We start from the raw sequence: 16803 nt of genomic DNA, 5'->3' as shown, positions 1-16803 counted from the left end.
TGACTTAATAACAGGTTTTATACGAACCAAAGCCTGTACAAAACAATGAATATCAGGAAGACTAGCAATCTTTCTGTGAAAAAGAACAGAAACAACAGAGATTTGTCCTTTCAAGGAACTTGCAGACAAACCTTTATCCAAACCATCCTGAAGAAACTGTAAAATTCTAGGAATTCTAAAAGAATGATGAGAAGAACACCAAGAAATGTAAGTCTTCCAGACTCGATAAAATATCTTCCTAGATACAGATTTACGAGCCTATAACATAGTATTAATTACGGAGTCAGAGAAACCTCTATGACTGAGAATCAAGCGTTCAATCTACATACCTTCAAATTTAAGTATTTGAGATCCTGATGGAAAAAAGGACCTTGCGATAGAAGGTCTGGTCTTAACGGAAGAGTCCACGGTTGGCAAGTAGCCATCTGGACAAGATCCGCATACCAAAACCTGTGAGGCCATGCTGGAGCCACCAGCAGAACAAACGAACGCTCCTTTAGAATCTTGGAAATCACTCTTGGAAGAAGAACTAGAGGCGGAAAGATATAAGCAGGATGATACTTCCAAGGAAGTGACAATGCATCCACTGCTTCCGCCTGAGGATCCCTGGATCTGGACAGATACCTGGGAAGCTTCTTGTTTAGATGAGAAGCCATCAGATCTATTTCTGGAAGTCCCCACATTAGAACAATCTGAAGAAATACCTCTGGGTGAAGAGACCATTCGCCCGGATGTAACGTTTGGCGACTGAGATAATCCGCTTCCCAATTGTCTATACCGGGGATATGAACCGCAGAGATTAGACAGGAGCTGGATTCCGCCCATACAAGTATTCGAGATACTTCTTTCATAGCCAGAGGACTGTGAGTCCCTCCTTGATGATTGACATATGCCACGGTTGTGACATTGTCCGTCTGGAAACAAATGAACGACTCTCTCTTTAGAAGAGGCCATGACTGAAGAGTTCCAAAATGTTGATTGGTAATCTCGCCTCCTGAGATTCCCAAACCCCTTGTGCTTTCAGAGACCCCCATACAGCTCCCCAACCTGTCAGACTTGCATCTGTTGAGATCACAGTCCAGGTCGGAAGAACAAAAGAAGCCCCCTGGACTAAACGATGGTGGTCTGTCCACCACGTCAGAGAGTGTCGTACAATCGGTTTTAAAGATATTAATTGAGATATCTTTGTATAATCCCTGCACCACTGGTTCAGCATACAGAGCTGAAGAGGTCGCATGTGAAAACGAGCAAAGGGGATCGCGTCCGATGCAGCAGTCATAAGACCTAGAATTTCCATGCATAAGGCTACCGAAGGGAATGATTGAGACTGAAGATTTCGACAAGCTGAAACCAATTTCAGACGTCTCTTGTCCGTCAGAGACGGAGTCATGGACACTGAATCTATCTGGAAACCTAAAAAGGTTACCCTTGTCTGAGGAATCAACGAACTCTTTGGTAAATTGATCCTCCAACCATGTTCTCGAAGAAACGATACAAGTCGATTCGTATGAGATTCTGCTAAATGTGAAGACTGAGCAAGTACCAAGATATCGTCCAAATAAGGAAATACCACAATACCCTGTTCTCTGATTACAGATAGAAGGGCACCGAGAACCTTTGTAAAAATCCTTGGAGCTGTTGCTAGGCCAAACGGCAGAGCCACAAACTGGCAATGCTTGTCTAGGAAAGAGAATCTCAGAAACTGATAGTGATCTGGATGAATCGGAATATGCAGATATGCATCTTGTAAATCTATTGTGGACATATAATGCCCTTGCTGAACAAAAGGCAGAATAGTCCTTATAGTTACCATTTTGAATGTTGGTATCCTTACATAACGATTCAATATTTTTAAATCCAGAACTGGTCTGAAGGAATTCTCCTTCTTTGGTACAATGAAGAGATTTGAGTAAGACCCCAGCCCCTGTTCCAGAACTGGAACTGGCATAATTACTCCAGCCAACTCTAGATCTGAAACACATTTCAGAAATGCTGGAGCCTTCACTGGATTTATTGGGACACGGGAAAGAAAAAACCTTCTTGCAGGAGGCCTTATCTTGAAGCCTATTCTGTACCCTTGTGAAACAATGTTCTGAATCCAAAGATTGTGAATCGAATTGATCCAAATTTCTTTGAAAAATCGTAATCTGCCCCCTACCAGCTGGGCTGGAATGAGGGCCGCACCTTCATGTGGACTTGGGAGCTGGCTTTGGCTTTCTAAAAGGCTTGGATTTATTCCAGACTGGAGATGGTTTCCAAACTGATACTGCTCCTGTAGGGGAAGGATCAAGCTTTTGTTCCTTATTGTGACGAAAGGAACAAAAACGATTAGCAGACCTAAATTTACCTTTAGATTTTTTATCCTGTGGTAAAAAAGTCCCTTTCCCCCCCGTAACAGTTGAAATAATAGAATCCAACTGTGAACCAAACAATTTATTACCCTGGAAAGAAAGGGAAAGCAAAGTTGACTTAGAAGACATATCAGCATTCCAAGTTTTAAGCCATAAAGCTCTTCTAGCTAAAATAGCTAAAGACATATACCTGACATCAACCCTAATGATATCAAAGATGGCATCACAAATAAAATTATTAGCATGTTGAAGAAGATTAACAATGCTATGAGTATTATGATCTATTACTTGTTGTGCTAAAGCTTCTAACCAGAAAGTTGAAGCTGCAGCAACATCCGCCAAAGATATAGCAGGTCTAAGAAGATTACCTGAACATAAGTAAGCTTTTCTTAGAAAGGATTCAATTTTCCTATCTAAAGGATCCTTAAAGGAAGTACTATCTGCCGTAGGAATAGTAGTACGTTTAGCAAGAGTAGAGATAGCCCCATCAACCTTAGGGATTTTGTCCTAAAACTCTAATCTGTCAGATGGCACAGGATATAATTGCTTAAACTGTTTAGAAGGAGTAAATGAATTACCCAAATTCTTCCATTCCCTGGAAATTACTTCAGAAATAGCATCATGGACGGGAAAAACCTCTGGAATAACTACAGGAGGTTTAAAAACCGTATTCAAACGTTTAGATTTAGTATCAAGAGGACCAGATTCCTCTATTTCTAATGCAATTAAGACTTCTTTAAGCAAAGAACGAACAAATTCCATTTTAAATAAATATGAAGATTTATCAGTATCAACCTCTGAAACAGAATCCTCTGAACCAGAAGAATCATTATCAGAATCAGAATGATGATGTTCATTTAAAAATTCATCTGAAAAATGAGGAGTTTTTAAAGACCTTTTACGTTTACTAGAAGGAGGAATAACAGACATAGCCTTCTTAATAGATTTAGAAACAAAATCTCTTATGTTAACAGGAACACCCTGAATATTAGATGTTGATGGAACAGCAACAGGTAATGGAACATTACTAAAGGAAATATTATCTGCATTAACAAGTTTGTCATGACATTCATTACAAACAACAGCCGGAGGAACAGTTACCACAAGTTTACAACAAATACACTTAACTTTGGTAGATCCAGCATCAGGCAGCAATTTTCCAGAAGTATCTTCTGATTCAGGGTCAATCTGAGACATCTTGCAATATGTAATAGAAAAAACAACATATAAAGCAAAATTGATCAAATTCCTTAAAAGACAGTTTCAGGAATGGGAAAAAAATGCCAATGAACAAGCTTCTAGCAACCAGAAGCAAATAAACAATGAGACTTAAATAATGTGGAGACAATAATGACGCCCATATTTTTTAGCGCCAAAAAAGACGCCCACATTATTTGGCGCCTAAATGCTTTAAGCGCCAAAAATGACGCCACATTTTTGGCACAAAAACGTCAAAAAAATGAAGCAACTTCCGGCGACAAGTATGACCCCGGAAATGACAAGAAAATTTTTGCGCCAAAAAAGTCCGCGACAAGAATGACGCAATAAAATGAAGCATTTTCAGCCCCCGCGAGCCTAACAGCCCACAGGAAAAAAAGTCAAATTTTAAGGTAAGAAAAATTGATTATTCAAATGCATTATCCCAAATAATGAAACTGACTGTCTGAAATAAGGAATGTTGAACATCCTGAATCAAGGCAAATAAATGTTTAAACACATATATTTAGAACTTTATATAAAAGTGCCCAACCATAGCTTAGAGTGTCACAAAAATAAGACTTACTTACCCCAGGACACTCATCTACATGTAGTAGAAAGCCAAACCAGTACTGAAACGAGAATCAGCAGAGGTAATGGTATATATAAGAGTATATCGTCGATCTGAAAAGGGAGGTAAGAGATGAATCTCTACGACCGATAACAGAGAACCTATGAAATAGACCCCGTAGAAGGAGATCATTGAATTCAAATAGGCAATACTCTCTTCACATCCCTCTGACATTCACTGCACACTGAGAGGAAAACTGGGCTCCAGCCTGCTGCGAAGCGCATATCAACGAAGAATCTAGCACAAACTTACTTCACCACCTCCATGGGAGGCAAAGTTTGTAAAACTGATTTGTGGGTGTGGTGAGGGTTGTATTTATAGGCATTTTGAGGTTTGGGAAACTTTGCCCCTCCTGGTAGGAATGTATATCCCATACGTCACTAGCTCATGGACTCTTGCTAATTACATGAAAGAAAATAAGTTTATTTCATATTTGAAAGAAAAAAACTTAAATCAAAAGCAGAAGAATCAAACTGAAACAGCTGCCTGAAGAACTTTTCTACCAAAAACTGCTTCCGAAGAAGCAAATACATCAAAATGGTAGAATTTAGTAAATGTATGCAAAGAGGACCAAGTTGCTGCTTTGCAAATCTGATCAACTGAAGCTTCATTCTTAAAAGCCCACGAAGTGGAGACTGATCTAGTAGAATGAGCTGTAATTCTCTGAGGCGGGGTTTGACCCAACTCCAAATAAGCTTGATGAATCAAAAGTTTCAACCAAGAAGCCAAGGAAATAGCAGAAGCTTTCTGACCTTTCCTAGGACCAGAAAATAAAACAAATAGACTGGAAGTCTTCCTAAAATTTTTAGTAGCTTCCTCATAATATTTCAAAGCTCTTACCACATCCAAAGAATGTAAGGATCTCTCCAAAGAATTCTTAGGATTAGGACATAAAGAAGGAACAACAATTTCTCTACTAATGTTGTTAGAATTCACAACCTTAGGTAAAAATTGAAAAGAAGTCCGCAAAACTGCCTTATCCTGATGAAAAATCAGAAAAGGAGACTCACAAGAAAGAGCAGATAGCTCAGAAACTCTTCTAGCAGAAGAGATAGCCAAAAGGAACGACACTTTCCAGGAAAGTAGTTTAATGTCCAAAGAATGCATAGGCTCAAATGGAGGAGCCTGTAACGCCTTCAGAACCAAATTAAGACTCCAAGGAGGAGAAATTGATTTAATGACAGGCTTAATATGAACAGTTATTAAAACAGTTACTTTATAACAAAAAACTGCTCAGCTGATATTAGCATTTTTTAAAACAGGGACATACCACCCTTGGATATAATAGTTGTGGCCACAACTTATATTTTTAATCTTATCAACTGAATCGTCACCAGACAACCAACGTGTATACACAACCCATCAGAGATTGGGAACACTAATATAATATATAAGCATCCATTGCTACTTTTTGATACAACAAGCTATATACCATCACCTATGTACAAACCACTTATGTACAAATAGGCAATCCTCCTTTATGTGATATTCATCTACTGTTTTACGTCTCTGTATTGATAATACATTTTAAAGTCTCTGTTTAGACATACCGCTCTAATCCGTGGATTAACCCCACAGATCCTCATTGAAAACGTTCTGCCATTTGTAACAGTAACATAAGATTTAACTGCTACATGTGTTGCCTTTTCTGAGAATATGTACTAAATGCAGCAACTTGGAGTTTATAATATATTTTGGTGATTATATATGAATACTGACATTTGGAGTTTATATTGAATCATTCAGATCTGCATAACATTTGATTGCAAGTGCATTTTTAGATACTCTTAATGTGTTTTTATTATATGTTTGTGCAACATTATATTTTTTAGTAAAATTATTTTATGTATACAACATTATAGTTCTCCGCATTCTGTTTATTCGTTTATTCTTTTTTCATTTTGTCACTCAGTCCAAAAGTATATTTGTAACCACGATTTTTAAGAGTTTCACAGAATAATTTAAATCATTTAAATACTAATTTGCTTACACACATATATAGCTGTAAGAGCGACATATTTACACTCATCAAATTGAGAGAATCCACTCAAATTAGAGATTATTATCACATTTAATTCATACATATATTCACAAATATTTACCACAAAGAGTTCTATTTCTAACATATACCAATCAAAGATTGGTTCACATCACCTTCTCTAGTCCAACTCACAGCTCATTTTTGAGCGCTCCCCTCCCCCCCACTAGGCTTAATATGAACTAAAGCCTGTACAAAACAGTGAATATCAGAAAGTATAGCAATCTTTCTGTGAAATAAGACAGAAAGAGCAGAGATTTGTCCTATCAAGGAACTTGCAGACAACCCCTTATCCAAGCCATCCTGAAGAAACTGTAAAATTCTAGGAATTCTAAAAGAATGCCAGGAGAATTTATGAGAAGAACACCATGAAATATAAGTCTTCCAAACTCTATAATAAATCTTTCTAGAGACAGATTTACGAGCTTGTAACATAGTATTAATCACTGAGTCAGAGAAACCTCTATGACTTAGAACTAAACATTCAATTTCCATACCTTCAAATTTAATGATTTGAGATCCTGATGGAAAAACGGACCTTGAGATAGTAGGTCCGGCCGTAACGGAAGTGGCCAAGGCGGGCAACTGGACATTCGCACCAGATCCGCATACCAAAACCTGTGTGGCCATGCTGGAGCCACCAGTAACACAGAAGACTGTTAAATGATGATTTTGGAGATCACTCTTGGAAGGAGAACTAGAGGCGGGAAGATGTAAGCAGGATGATAACACCAAGGAAGTGTCAGTGCATCTACTGCTTCCGCCTGAACAGCCCTGGACCTGGACAGGTATCTGGGAAGTTTCTTGTTTAGATGAGAGGCCATGAGATCTATCTCTGGAAGACCTCACATCTGAACAATCTGAGAAAACACATCCAGATGGAGAGACCACTCCCCTGGATGTAAAGTCTGGCGGCTGAGATAATCCGCCTCCCAATTGTCTACACCTGGGATATGCACCGCAGAGATTAGACAGGAGCTGGATTCCGCCCACGCAAGTATCCGAGATACTTCTTTCATAGCTTGGGGACTGTGAGTCCCACCCTGATGATTGACATAAGCCACGGTTGTGATATTGTCTGTCTGAAAACAAATGAACGGTTCTCTCTTTAGCAGAGGCCAAGACTGAAGAGCCCTGAGAATTGCACGGAGTTCTAAAATATTTATTGGTAATCTTGCCTCTTGAGATTTCCAAACCCCTTGTGCTGTCAGAGCTCCCCAAACAGCTCTCCAATCTGAAAGACTCGCATCTGTTGAGATCACAGTCTAGGTTGGCCAAACAAAAGAGGCCCCTTGAACCAAACGATGGTGATCTATCCACCATGTCAGAGAGTGTCGTACTTTGGGATTCAAGGATATTAATTGTGATATCTTTGTATAATCCCTGCACCATTGATTCAGCATGCAAAGCTGTAGAGGTCTCATATGAAAATGAGCAAAGGGGATCGCGTCCGATCCTGCAGTCATGAGACCTAAAACTTCCATGCACATAGCCACTGAAGGGAATGACTGAGACTGAAGGTGCCGGCATGCTGCGACCAATTTTAAACGTCTCTTGTCTGTTAGAGACAGAGTCATGGACACTGAATCTATCTGGAAACCTAAAAAGGTGACCCTTGTCTGAGAAATCAAGAAACTTTTTGGTAAATTGATCCTCCAACCATGTTTCCGAAGAAACAACACTAGTTGATTCGTGTGAGATTCTGAAGTATGTAAAGACTGAGCTAGTACCAAGATATCGTCCAAATAAGGAAACACCGCAATACCCTGTTCTCTGATTACAGATAGTAGGGCACCCAGAAACTTTGAAAAGATTCTTGGAGCTGTTGCTAGGCCAAATGGAAGAGCAACAAATTGGTAATGCTTGTCTAGAAAAGAGAATCTCAGAAACTGATAAGTGTTCTGGAAGAATCTGAATATGAAGGTATGCATCCTGCAAGTCTATTGTGGACATATAATGTCCTTGCTGAACAAGAGGCAGAATAGTCCTTATAGTCACCATCTTGAAAGTTGGTACTCTTACATAACGATTCAAAATTTTCAGATCCAGAACTGGTCTGAACAAATTTTCTTTCTTTGGTACAATGAATAGGTTTGAATAAAACCCCAAACCTTGTTCCTGAAGAGGAACTGGCATTATTACCCCTGAAGACTCCAGGTCTGAAACACACTTCAGAAAAGCCTGAGCTTTTACTGGATTTACAGGGATGTGTAAGAGAAAAAATCTCTTTGAATCCTATTCGAAACCCTTGAGACAATGCTCTGAATCCAATGATTTTGGACTGATTTTATAAAAAAAATCCTCGAAAAACCTTAATCTGCCCCCTACCAGCTGAGCTGGAATGAGGGACGCACCTTCATGCGGACTTAGGGGCAGACTTTGGTTTCCTAAATGGCTTGGATTTATTCCAATTTGAGGAAGGCTTCCAACTGGAAGCAGATTCCTTGGGAGGAGGATTGAGTTTTTGTTCCTTATTCTGACGAAAGGAACGAAAACGGTTAGAAGCCTTAGATTTACCCTTAGGTTTTTTATCCTGAGGCAAAAAAATTCCTTTTCCTCCAGTGATAGTTGAAATAATAGAATCCAACTGAGAACCAAATAAATTATTACCTTGGAAAGAAAGAGATAGTAATCTAGATTTAGATGTCATATCAGCATTCCAAGATTTAAGCCACAAAGCTCTTCTAGCTAATACAGCTAAAGACATGGATCTAACATCAATTTTGATCATATCAAAAATGGCATCACAAATGAAATGATTAGCATGTTGCAGTAAGCGAACAATGCTAGATATGTCAAAATCCAATTCACGTTGCGCTAAATTTTCCAACCAGAAAGTTGATGCAGCCGCAACATCACCCAAAGAAATAGCAGGTCTGAGAAGATGACCTGAATATAAATAGGCCTTCCTTAGATAAGATTCAAGCTTCCTATCTAAAGGATCCTTAAAGGAAGTGCTATCTTCCATAGGAATAGTGGTACGTTTAGCAAGAGTAGAAATAGCCCCATTAACTTTGGGGATCTTTTCCCAAAACTCTATAGATTTTGCTGGTAAAGGATACAATCTCTTAAACCTTGAAGAAGGAATAAAAGGAAGTACCTGGCTTATTCCATTCCCTAGAAATCATATCAGAAATAGCCTCAGGAATGGGAAAAACACCTGGGGAAACCACAGGAGGTTTAAAAACAGCATTTAAACGTTTATTAGACTGAATGTCAATAGGACTGGTTACCTCAATATCCAAAGTAATTAACACTTCTTTTAATAAAGAACGCATATACTCTATTTTAAATAAATAAGTAGATTTGTCAGTGTCAATATCTGAGGAAGGATCTTCTGTTTCAGATAGATCCTCATCAGAAGAGGATGAATTATTATGTTGTTGGCCATTTGAAATTTCATCAGCTAAATGAGAAGTTTTAAAAGACCTTTTACGTTTATTAGAAGGTGGAAATGCAGACAAAGCCTTCATAATAGAATCAGAAACAAATTCTTTAAAATTTACAGGTATATCATGCACATTAGAAGTTGAAGGAACTGCAACTGGCAATGTACTATTACTGATGGATACACTATCTGCATGTAAAAGTTTATCATGACAACTATTACAAATGACATTCGGAGGAATAATTTCTACAATTTTACAACAAATGCACTTAGCTTTGGTAGAACCAATGTCAGGCAGCAATGTTCCAGCAGAAACTTCAGACAGGATCAGATTGGGACATCTTGCTCAATGTAAGAGAAAAAACAACATATAAAGCAAAATTATTTCCTTAAATGACAGTTTCAGGAATGGGAAAAAATGCAAAACGCATAGGCCTCTTGATAGAGAAGAAAGCAGGACGCAAACATCAATGGGGTATTGAAATAATGAAAAAAATTTGGCGCCAAGTGTGACGCACAACGCAACGTAAACTTTTTTTGGCGCCAAAAATGACCGGAAATGACACACTTGCGTCACTAATGACGCCACTGTGTGAAAGGTCTCGGCGTCACGTATGACGCCGGAAATGACGAAGTTGCATCATAAACTTATCTTTTCGCGCCTAAAAAATTTGGCACCAAAAATGACGCAAAAGTCTAGCATTTGACGCACCCGCGGGCCTAACACCCGCAATTGCAAAAAAGTAGTCAAATTGAAAAAAAGACTAAACCCCAGGTAAGAAATAAAATTCTTAAAGTGTTTACATTCCCAAATATGAAACTGACAGTCTGCAGAAGGAAATACATGAACCTGACTTATGGCAAATATAAGTACAATACATATATTTAGAACTTTATATAATTGCATAAAGTGCCAAACCATAGCTGAGAGTGTCTTAAGTAATAAAAACATACTTACCAAAAGACACCCATCCACATATAGCAGATAGCCAAACCAGTACTAAAACAGTTATTAGTAGAGGTAATGGTAAACTGAGAGTATATCGTCGATCTGAAAAGGGAGGTAGGAGATGAATCTCTACGACCGATAACAGAGAACCCATGAAATAAACCCCCGTTAGGGAAATCATCGTATTCAATAAGTGATACTCCCTTCAAGTCCCTCTGACATTCGCTGTACTCTGAGAGGAATCGGGCTTCAACAATGCTGAGAAGCGCATATCAACGTAGAAATCTTAGCACAAACTTACTTCACCACCTCCATAGGAGGCAAAGTTTGTAAAACTGAATTGTGGGTGTGGTGAGGGGTGTATTTATAGGCATTTTGAGGTTTGGGAAACTTTGCCCCTCCTGGTAGGATTGTATATCCCATATGTCACTAGCTCATGGACTCTTGCCAATTACATGAAAGAAAAGAAAATGACCCTTACCTCACGTAATATCAGAAATAATCTCAGCCAGACCTGGTCCAAACAAGGTCTTACCCTTGTAAGGAAAAGACAAAAGTTTAGAAATTTTTGCCAATTTGATAAACTGAAGAGAAGCATCAGAAATCAAGGAATTAGCCAATTTAAGAGCCATAATCCCATCCTGAATCTCAAGAGGAGTGTCTGACCGAATAGAATCAGACAATGCATTAAACCAATAAGCTGCTGCGCTAGTGACAGTAGCAATACACACCGCAGGCTGCCATTGCAACCCCTGATGAACATCCTCTTAAGAAGAGCTTCAAGCTTCTTATCCATAGGATCCTGAAAAGAACAACTATCCTCAATGGGAATAGTAGTTCTCTTAGCTAAATTAGAAATAGCACCCTCAACCTTAGGCACGGTCTACCAAGACTCTTTAAGCAACAGAAAACAATTTTTTTTATTTTTTTATTTATATTTTTAAATTGGAGAAGGGGAAAAAGGAATCCCAGGCTTCTCCCACTCCCGTGCAACAATCTCTGAAGCACGATCAGGGACAGGGAATACCTCCACTGCGGAAGGAACATCAAAATATATAATAAGCTTGCTAGATTTCTTAGGAGTCATTACAACCATAGAATCAGAATCATCCAAAGTAGGCAAATCCCCCTAAAGTAACAAACGGAGGTGCTCTAATTTGAACCTGAATGACACAACTTCAGCATCAGAACAAGGAAATATACTGTTAGAATCAGAGATCTCACCCTCAGACAATAAAGAAGAATCCTCTTCCTCAGACTTCTGAGAAGAGACATTAGAAAAAAACAACCCCTGAAACAGGGGTCTCCAGATTTTTAAATTTCCTCTTACGCTTCCCCTGCAACATAGGGAAAGCAGATAACGCTTCAGAAACTGCAGAAGATATATGAGAAGCCATATACTGCAAAGAAAACTCCAGCTGGTGCATGAGAAGAAGCACAGGGTATAACATGCAGGCAGACAAGGGTAGGGATGCCTGAGAACAAGGCTGCACTTGAACAGCATCTTCCCTAGAAAAAAAACGGCTCAGATTCAAAAAGTTTAACTTTGAAATGCAATTTTTCCTCAATACATAAGGAACAGAAAGAAATAGGAGGTTCCACATTAGCCCCCAACAGAGTACAAATAACATTTTGCAGGGCCACTTAGTCCATCAAAACACAAAAAATTAATTTCAAATAATAAATTTATACAAAAGAAAAAAAAAGAAGCCTAAAAAACATTACTATCTCTTTAAAAAAGTAACGTTAACACAGATTTATAGCAACAAACTTAAACTTTATAAAAGTAAAATAAACATGGGCACCTCTACACCTCAGCCAGATTGCTAAAGTGCCTACCTGAACTTGCTGATCAAACGGAGAAAAAATAGGAACACTCCGGACTGAAACCACTCTGCAGCAAAGAAACAGCCACTTGTACACAGCCCAGAGCTGCACTAAAATAAAACAAACACTTCCTGGTTTGAAAAAGTGCGCCAAAACTACCTCAGCAGGCTCTGCCCACCAAAACATCACAACACACCTGGAAACTCATAACCTTACCCAGTGAAAAAAAATGTTGCAAAAAACATTAAATTGAAAATCGCATACAAAGTAATAAAAAAATCATGAGCCAGAACCTTGTCAATGCCCTGTAATATAACCCCTCATCAGAAAAACTGAATTAACCGTTTAAGTGCCAATATAAGAATATAATACAAATATAGCACTTACCATAAAAGTAACTGCCCTGCAGCAGGCAGCTCACAAAGTTTAAGAGGCACCCTCCTCATATGGACCTGTGGAAAATGAAAAGACTGTGCAAACTTAAACAGGCTTTCTGACAAGGGCAGCAATAAATCAATTGGGAGGCACAGAGGGAATTATACCCCCAAGTTCCCAAATGCTTAAAAGCCAACAATGCTCTACTGAAGAGACTGAAATGGACTACGGCTAAACCCTTAGCAAAGATCAGAACATCTTGTCCTGCCTTGAAAATAACAAACTCTTGATTGTAGAATCTTACAGACAACTAACTTTACCACCTCCTTGCAACTACTACAGGCAAAGAGAATGACTGGGGATTGTGGGTAAGGACAGTGGTATTTAACAGTTTTTGCTGTGGTGCTCTTTGCCGCCTCCTGCTGGTCAGGAGAGATATTCCCACTAGTAATTGATGTTTCCGTGGACTCACCATATCTTAGGAAAGAAATTATATATCTACATATTATTCTCAGGCTAATCTTTGCTTTAATAAATCATACATTTACTGTTTATTATACCTTTAAATATCAAGTAGTAGTTATGTACTTTTGTGTGAACCTAAATCAGCACTCACAGTTTATGGTCTAGAAACAGTCCATGGACATGTTACAGCTGTTTGGGTTTAGCATTCTGAGGATTTCTTAAAGTTCATCTGACAAACCAGCAGCAAGAGAGAATTTTCTCAAACAGGATTAGCAATTATTTATCACACACTTATATGGGCTTTGCTCATGTCACTTTGGTACTAAATGCCAAACATTACATATCACACACTCACTTGTCTCTATATCCTCATGGTTTTCCATGTCAGTATCCTCATAGTTTTCCTGCTCCTGAATTACAAGAGGTTTCACCACACACAGATCTTCTGTTTGTTCCACGTTTGTTATTGCAGGGTTAATTTTAACCAAAAGAAAAAAACAGATAATACATTTCAATATTTAAAGGACCACTACACACAGTAGAATTACATAATCAATAAATGCACAATAAAGATTCAATCCAAAAGCACTTTTTTATTAATTTTTTTATTACAAAAGTCAAAATTAGTTACATTTTCCTTCCTAATGCATCACGTGACAGTTATCAGCCAATCACAAAATGCATACATGCATATCCTGTGAATATGCACATGCTACGTAGGAACTGAGTAGTGCCTCAGAAAGTGTAAATATGAAAAGATCATGCACTTTTATATAATGGAAGTGAATTGAGAAGTTGATTAAAATTGTGTGCTTAACCTTAAAGGGACACTGAACCCAATTTTTTTTCTTTCGTGATTCAGATACAGCATGCAATTTTAAGCAACATTCTAATTTACTCCTATTATCATTTTTTCTTCATTCACTTGCTATCTTTATTTGAAAAAGAAGGCATCCAAGGTTTTTTTGGTTCAGACTTTGGACAACACTTTTTTTATTGGTGGATGAATTTATCCACCAATCAGCAAGAATAACCCAGGTTATTCACCAAAAATGGGCCGGCATCTAAACTTACATTCTTGCATTTCAAATAAAGATACCAAGAGAATGAAGAACATTTGCTAATAGGAGTAAATTAGAGCATGCAATTTTAAGCAACTTTCTATCTGAATCACAAAAGAAAAAAAATTGGCTTCAGTGTCCCTTTAATCATGAAAGTTTAATTTTGACTTGACTGTCCTTTTAACATGACAAACCTTTATACATTATATCTTTCTATGTCTTTCTTGTTATTAATTCACCTACAGGTTCTTTACTTAAAGGGACTCTGAACCCAAATTTTTTTCTTTTGTGATTCAGATAGAGCATGCAATTTTAAGCAACTTTCTAATTTACTCCTATTATCAATGTTTCTTCGTTCTCTTGCTATCTTTATTTGAAAAATAAGGCATCTAAGCTTTTTTCTAGGTTCAGTACTCTGGACAGCAGTTTTTGATTGGTGGATTAATTTATCCACCAATCAGCAAGGACAACCTAGGTTGTTCACCAAAAATGGGCCGGCATCTAAATTTACATTCTTGCATTTCAAATAAAGATACCAAGAGAATAAAGAACATTTGATAATAGGAGTAAATTAGAAAGTTGCTTAAAATATCATGCTCTATCTGAATCATGAAAGAAAAAAAAATTGGGTTCAGTGTCCCTTTAAATTATATTTTTCTTGTCAACTTATGTATAATATTAAATAAAATAATATACTGAACATATAGATTTACAGCTGTCATTTTAATAATAAAATCATTACAGTCCGACTCTATTTCTGTAGATTTTCTACATATCAGGTAAAAACATCAGTTTCTAGAATATAAGCAAATAAATATTAGAAATGTTTGACCCCCCCACCCCACACAAACCACAACTGCGGAGGTGATTTAACCCCTTGATTGCATGAAAAACAAAATACCATAAAGATAAGAGGGACTACCAACTTAACATTGTATAGAGTAAATTACTAAAAAAAAAGAAGAAATCTGATAAAGAAAAAATAATAAGTGGAATGGTATGCTGAGAAGGAGGACTTCTATAACTTATAATGGGTTTATTGATGACATATTCATCATATGGAATAGGGAAACACAAACAGTGGAAAAACAGAATTTATGCTTACCTGATAAATTACTTTCTCTTACGGTGTATCCAGTCCACGGATTCATCCTTACTTGTGGGATATTCTCAATCCCTACAGGAAGTGGCAAAGAGAGCACACAGCAGAGCTGTCCATATAGCCCCCCTCAGGCTCCGCCCCCCCAGTCATTCGACCGACGGTTAGGAGAAAAAGGAGAAACCATAGGGTGCAGTGGTGACTGTAGTTTTACAAAAATAAATTTGAACCTGACTTAATTGCTAGGGCGGGCCGTGGACTGGATACACCGTAAGAGAAAGTAATTTATCAGGTAAGCATAAATTCTGTTTTCTCTCACATGGTGTATCCAGTCCACGGATTCATCCTTACTTGTGGGATACCAATACCAAAGCTTTAGGACACGGATGAAGGGAGGGAACAAGTCAGGTAACCTAAACGGAAGGCACCACTGCTTGCAAAACTTTTCTCCCAAAAATAGCCTCCGAAGAAGCAAAAGTATCGAATTTGTAAAATTTGGCAAATGTATGCAGTGAAGACCAAGTCGCTGCCTTACAAATCTGTTCAACAGAAGCCTCATTCTTGAAAGCCCATGTGGAAGCCACAGCTCTGGTGGAATGAGCTGTAATTCGTTCAGGAGGCTGCTGTCCAGCAGTCTCATAAGCCAATCGGATGATGCTTTTCAGCCAGAAGGAGAGAGAGGTAGCAGTCGCTTTCTGACCTCTCCTCTTACCAGAATAGACAACAAACAAGGATGATGTTTGTCTGAAATCTTTAGTTTACATAGAATTTTAAAGCACGAACCACATCCAGATTGTGTAACAGTCGTTCCTTCTTAGAAACTGGATTAGGGCACAGAGAAGGAACAATGATTTCCTGGTTAATATTCTTATTATAAACCACTTTTGGAAGGAAACCAGGTTTGGAACGCAAAACAACCATATCTGCATGGAACACCAGATAGGGTGAATTACACTGCAAAGCAGACAATTCAGAAACTCTTCGAGCAGAAGAAATAGCTACCAAAAACAAAAAACTTTCCAAGATAATAACTTAATATCTATGGAATGTAAAGGTTCAAACGGAACCCCTTGAAGAACTGAAAGAACTAAATTTAGACTCCATGGAGGAGCCACAGGTTTGTAGACAGGCTTGATTCTAACTAGGGCCTGTGCAAACGCCTGAACGTCTGGTACAGCTGCCAGACGCTTTGCGTAACAGGATAGACAGAGCAGATATCTGTCCCTTTAAGGAACTAGCTGACAAACCTTTCTCCAATCCTTCTTGGAGAAAAGACAATATCCTTGGAATCCTAATCTTACTCCACGAGTAACCCTTGGATTCACACCAACAAAGATATTTCCGCCATATCTTATGGTAAATTTTCCTGGTGACAGGCTTTCTGGCCTGTATCAGAGTATCTATAACTGATTCAGAGAACCC

General features: G+C 38.2%; 1 protein-coding gene across 2 annotated transcripts in view; it reads right to left on the bottom strand.

Annotated features, from left to right (window-relative positions):
- Positions 1-16803, bottom strand: part of LOC128657315 (zinc finger protein 3 homolog) — a 188547-nt gene that overhangs the window by 19714 nt on the left and 152030 nt on the right. For both annotated transcript variants that reach the window (XM_053711610.1, XM_053711611.1), the window contains one exon: positions 13577-13666. In XM_053711610.1, the coding sequence (XP_053567585.1) occupies positions 13577-13666 (90 nt within the window). The remainder of the gene's footprint in view (positions 1-13576; positions 13667-16803) is intronic.

Source organism: Bombina bombina, chromosome 4 (assembly GCF_027579735.1).
Source record: "Bombina bombina isolate aBomBom1 chromosome 4, aBomBom1.pri, whole genome shotgun sequence".
NCBI lineage: Eukaryota > Metazoa > Chordata > Amphibia > Anura > Bombinatoridae > Bombina > Bombina bombina.
Note: the sequence above shows the minus strand (reverse complement) of the source record. Positions and strands in the feature narration are given on the sequence as shown.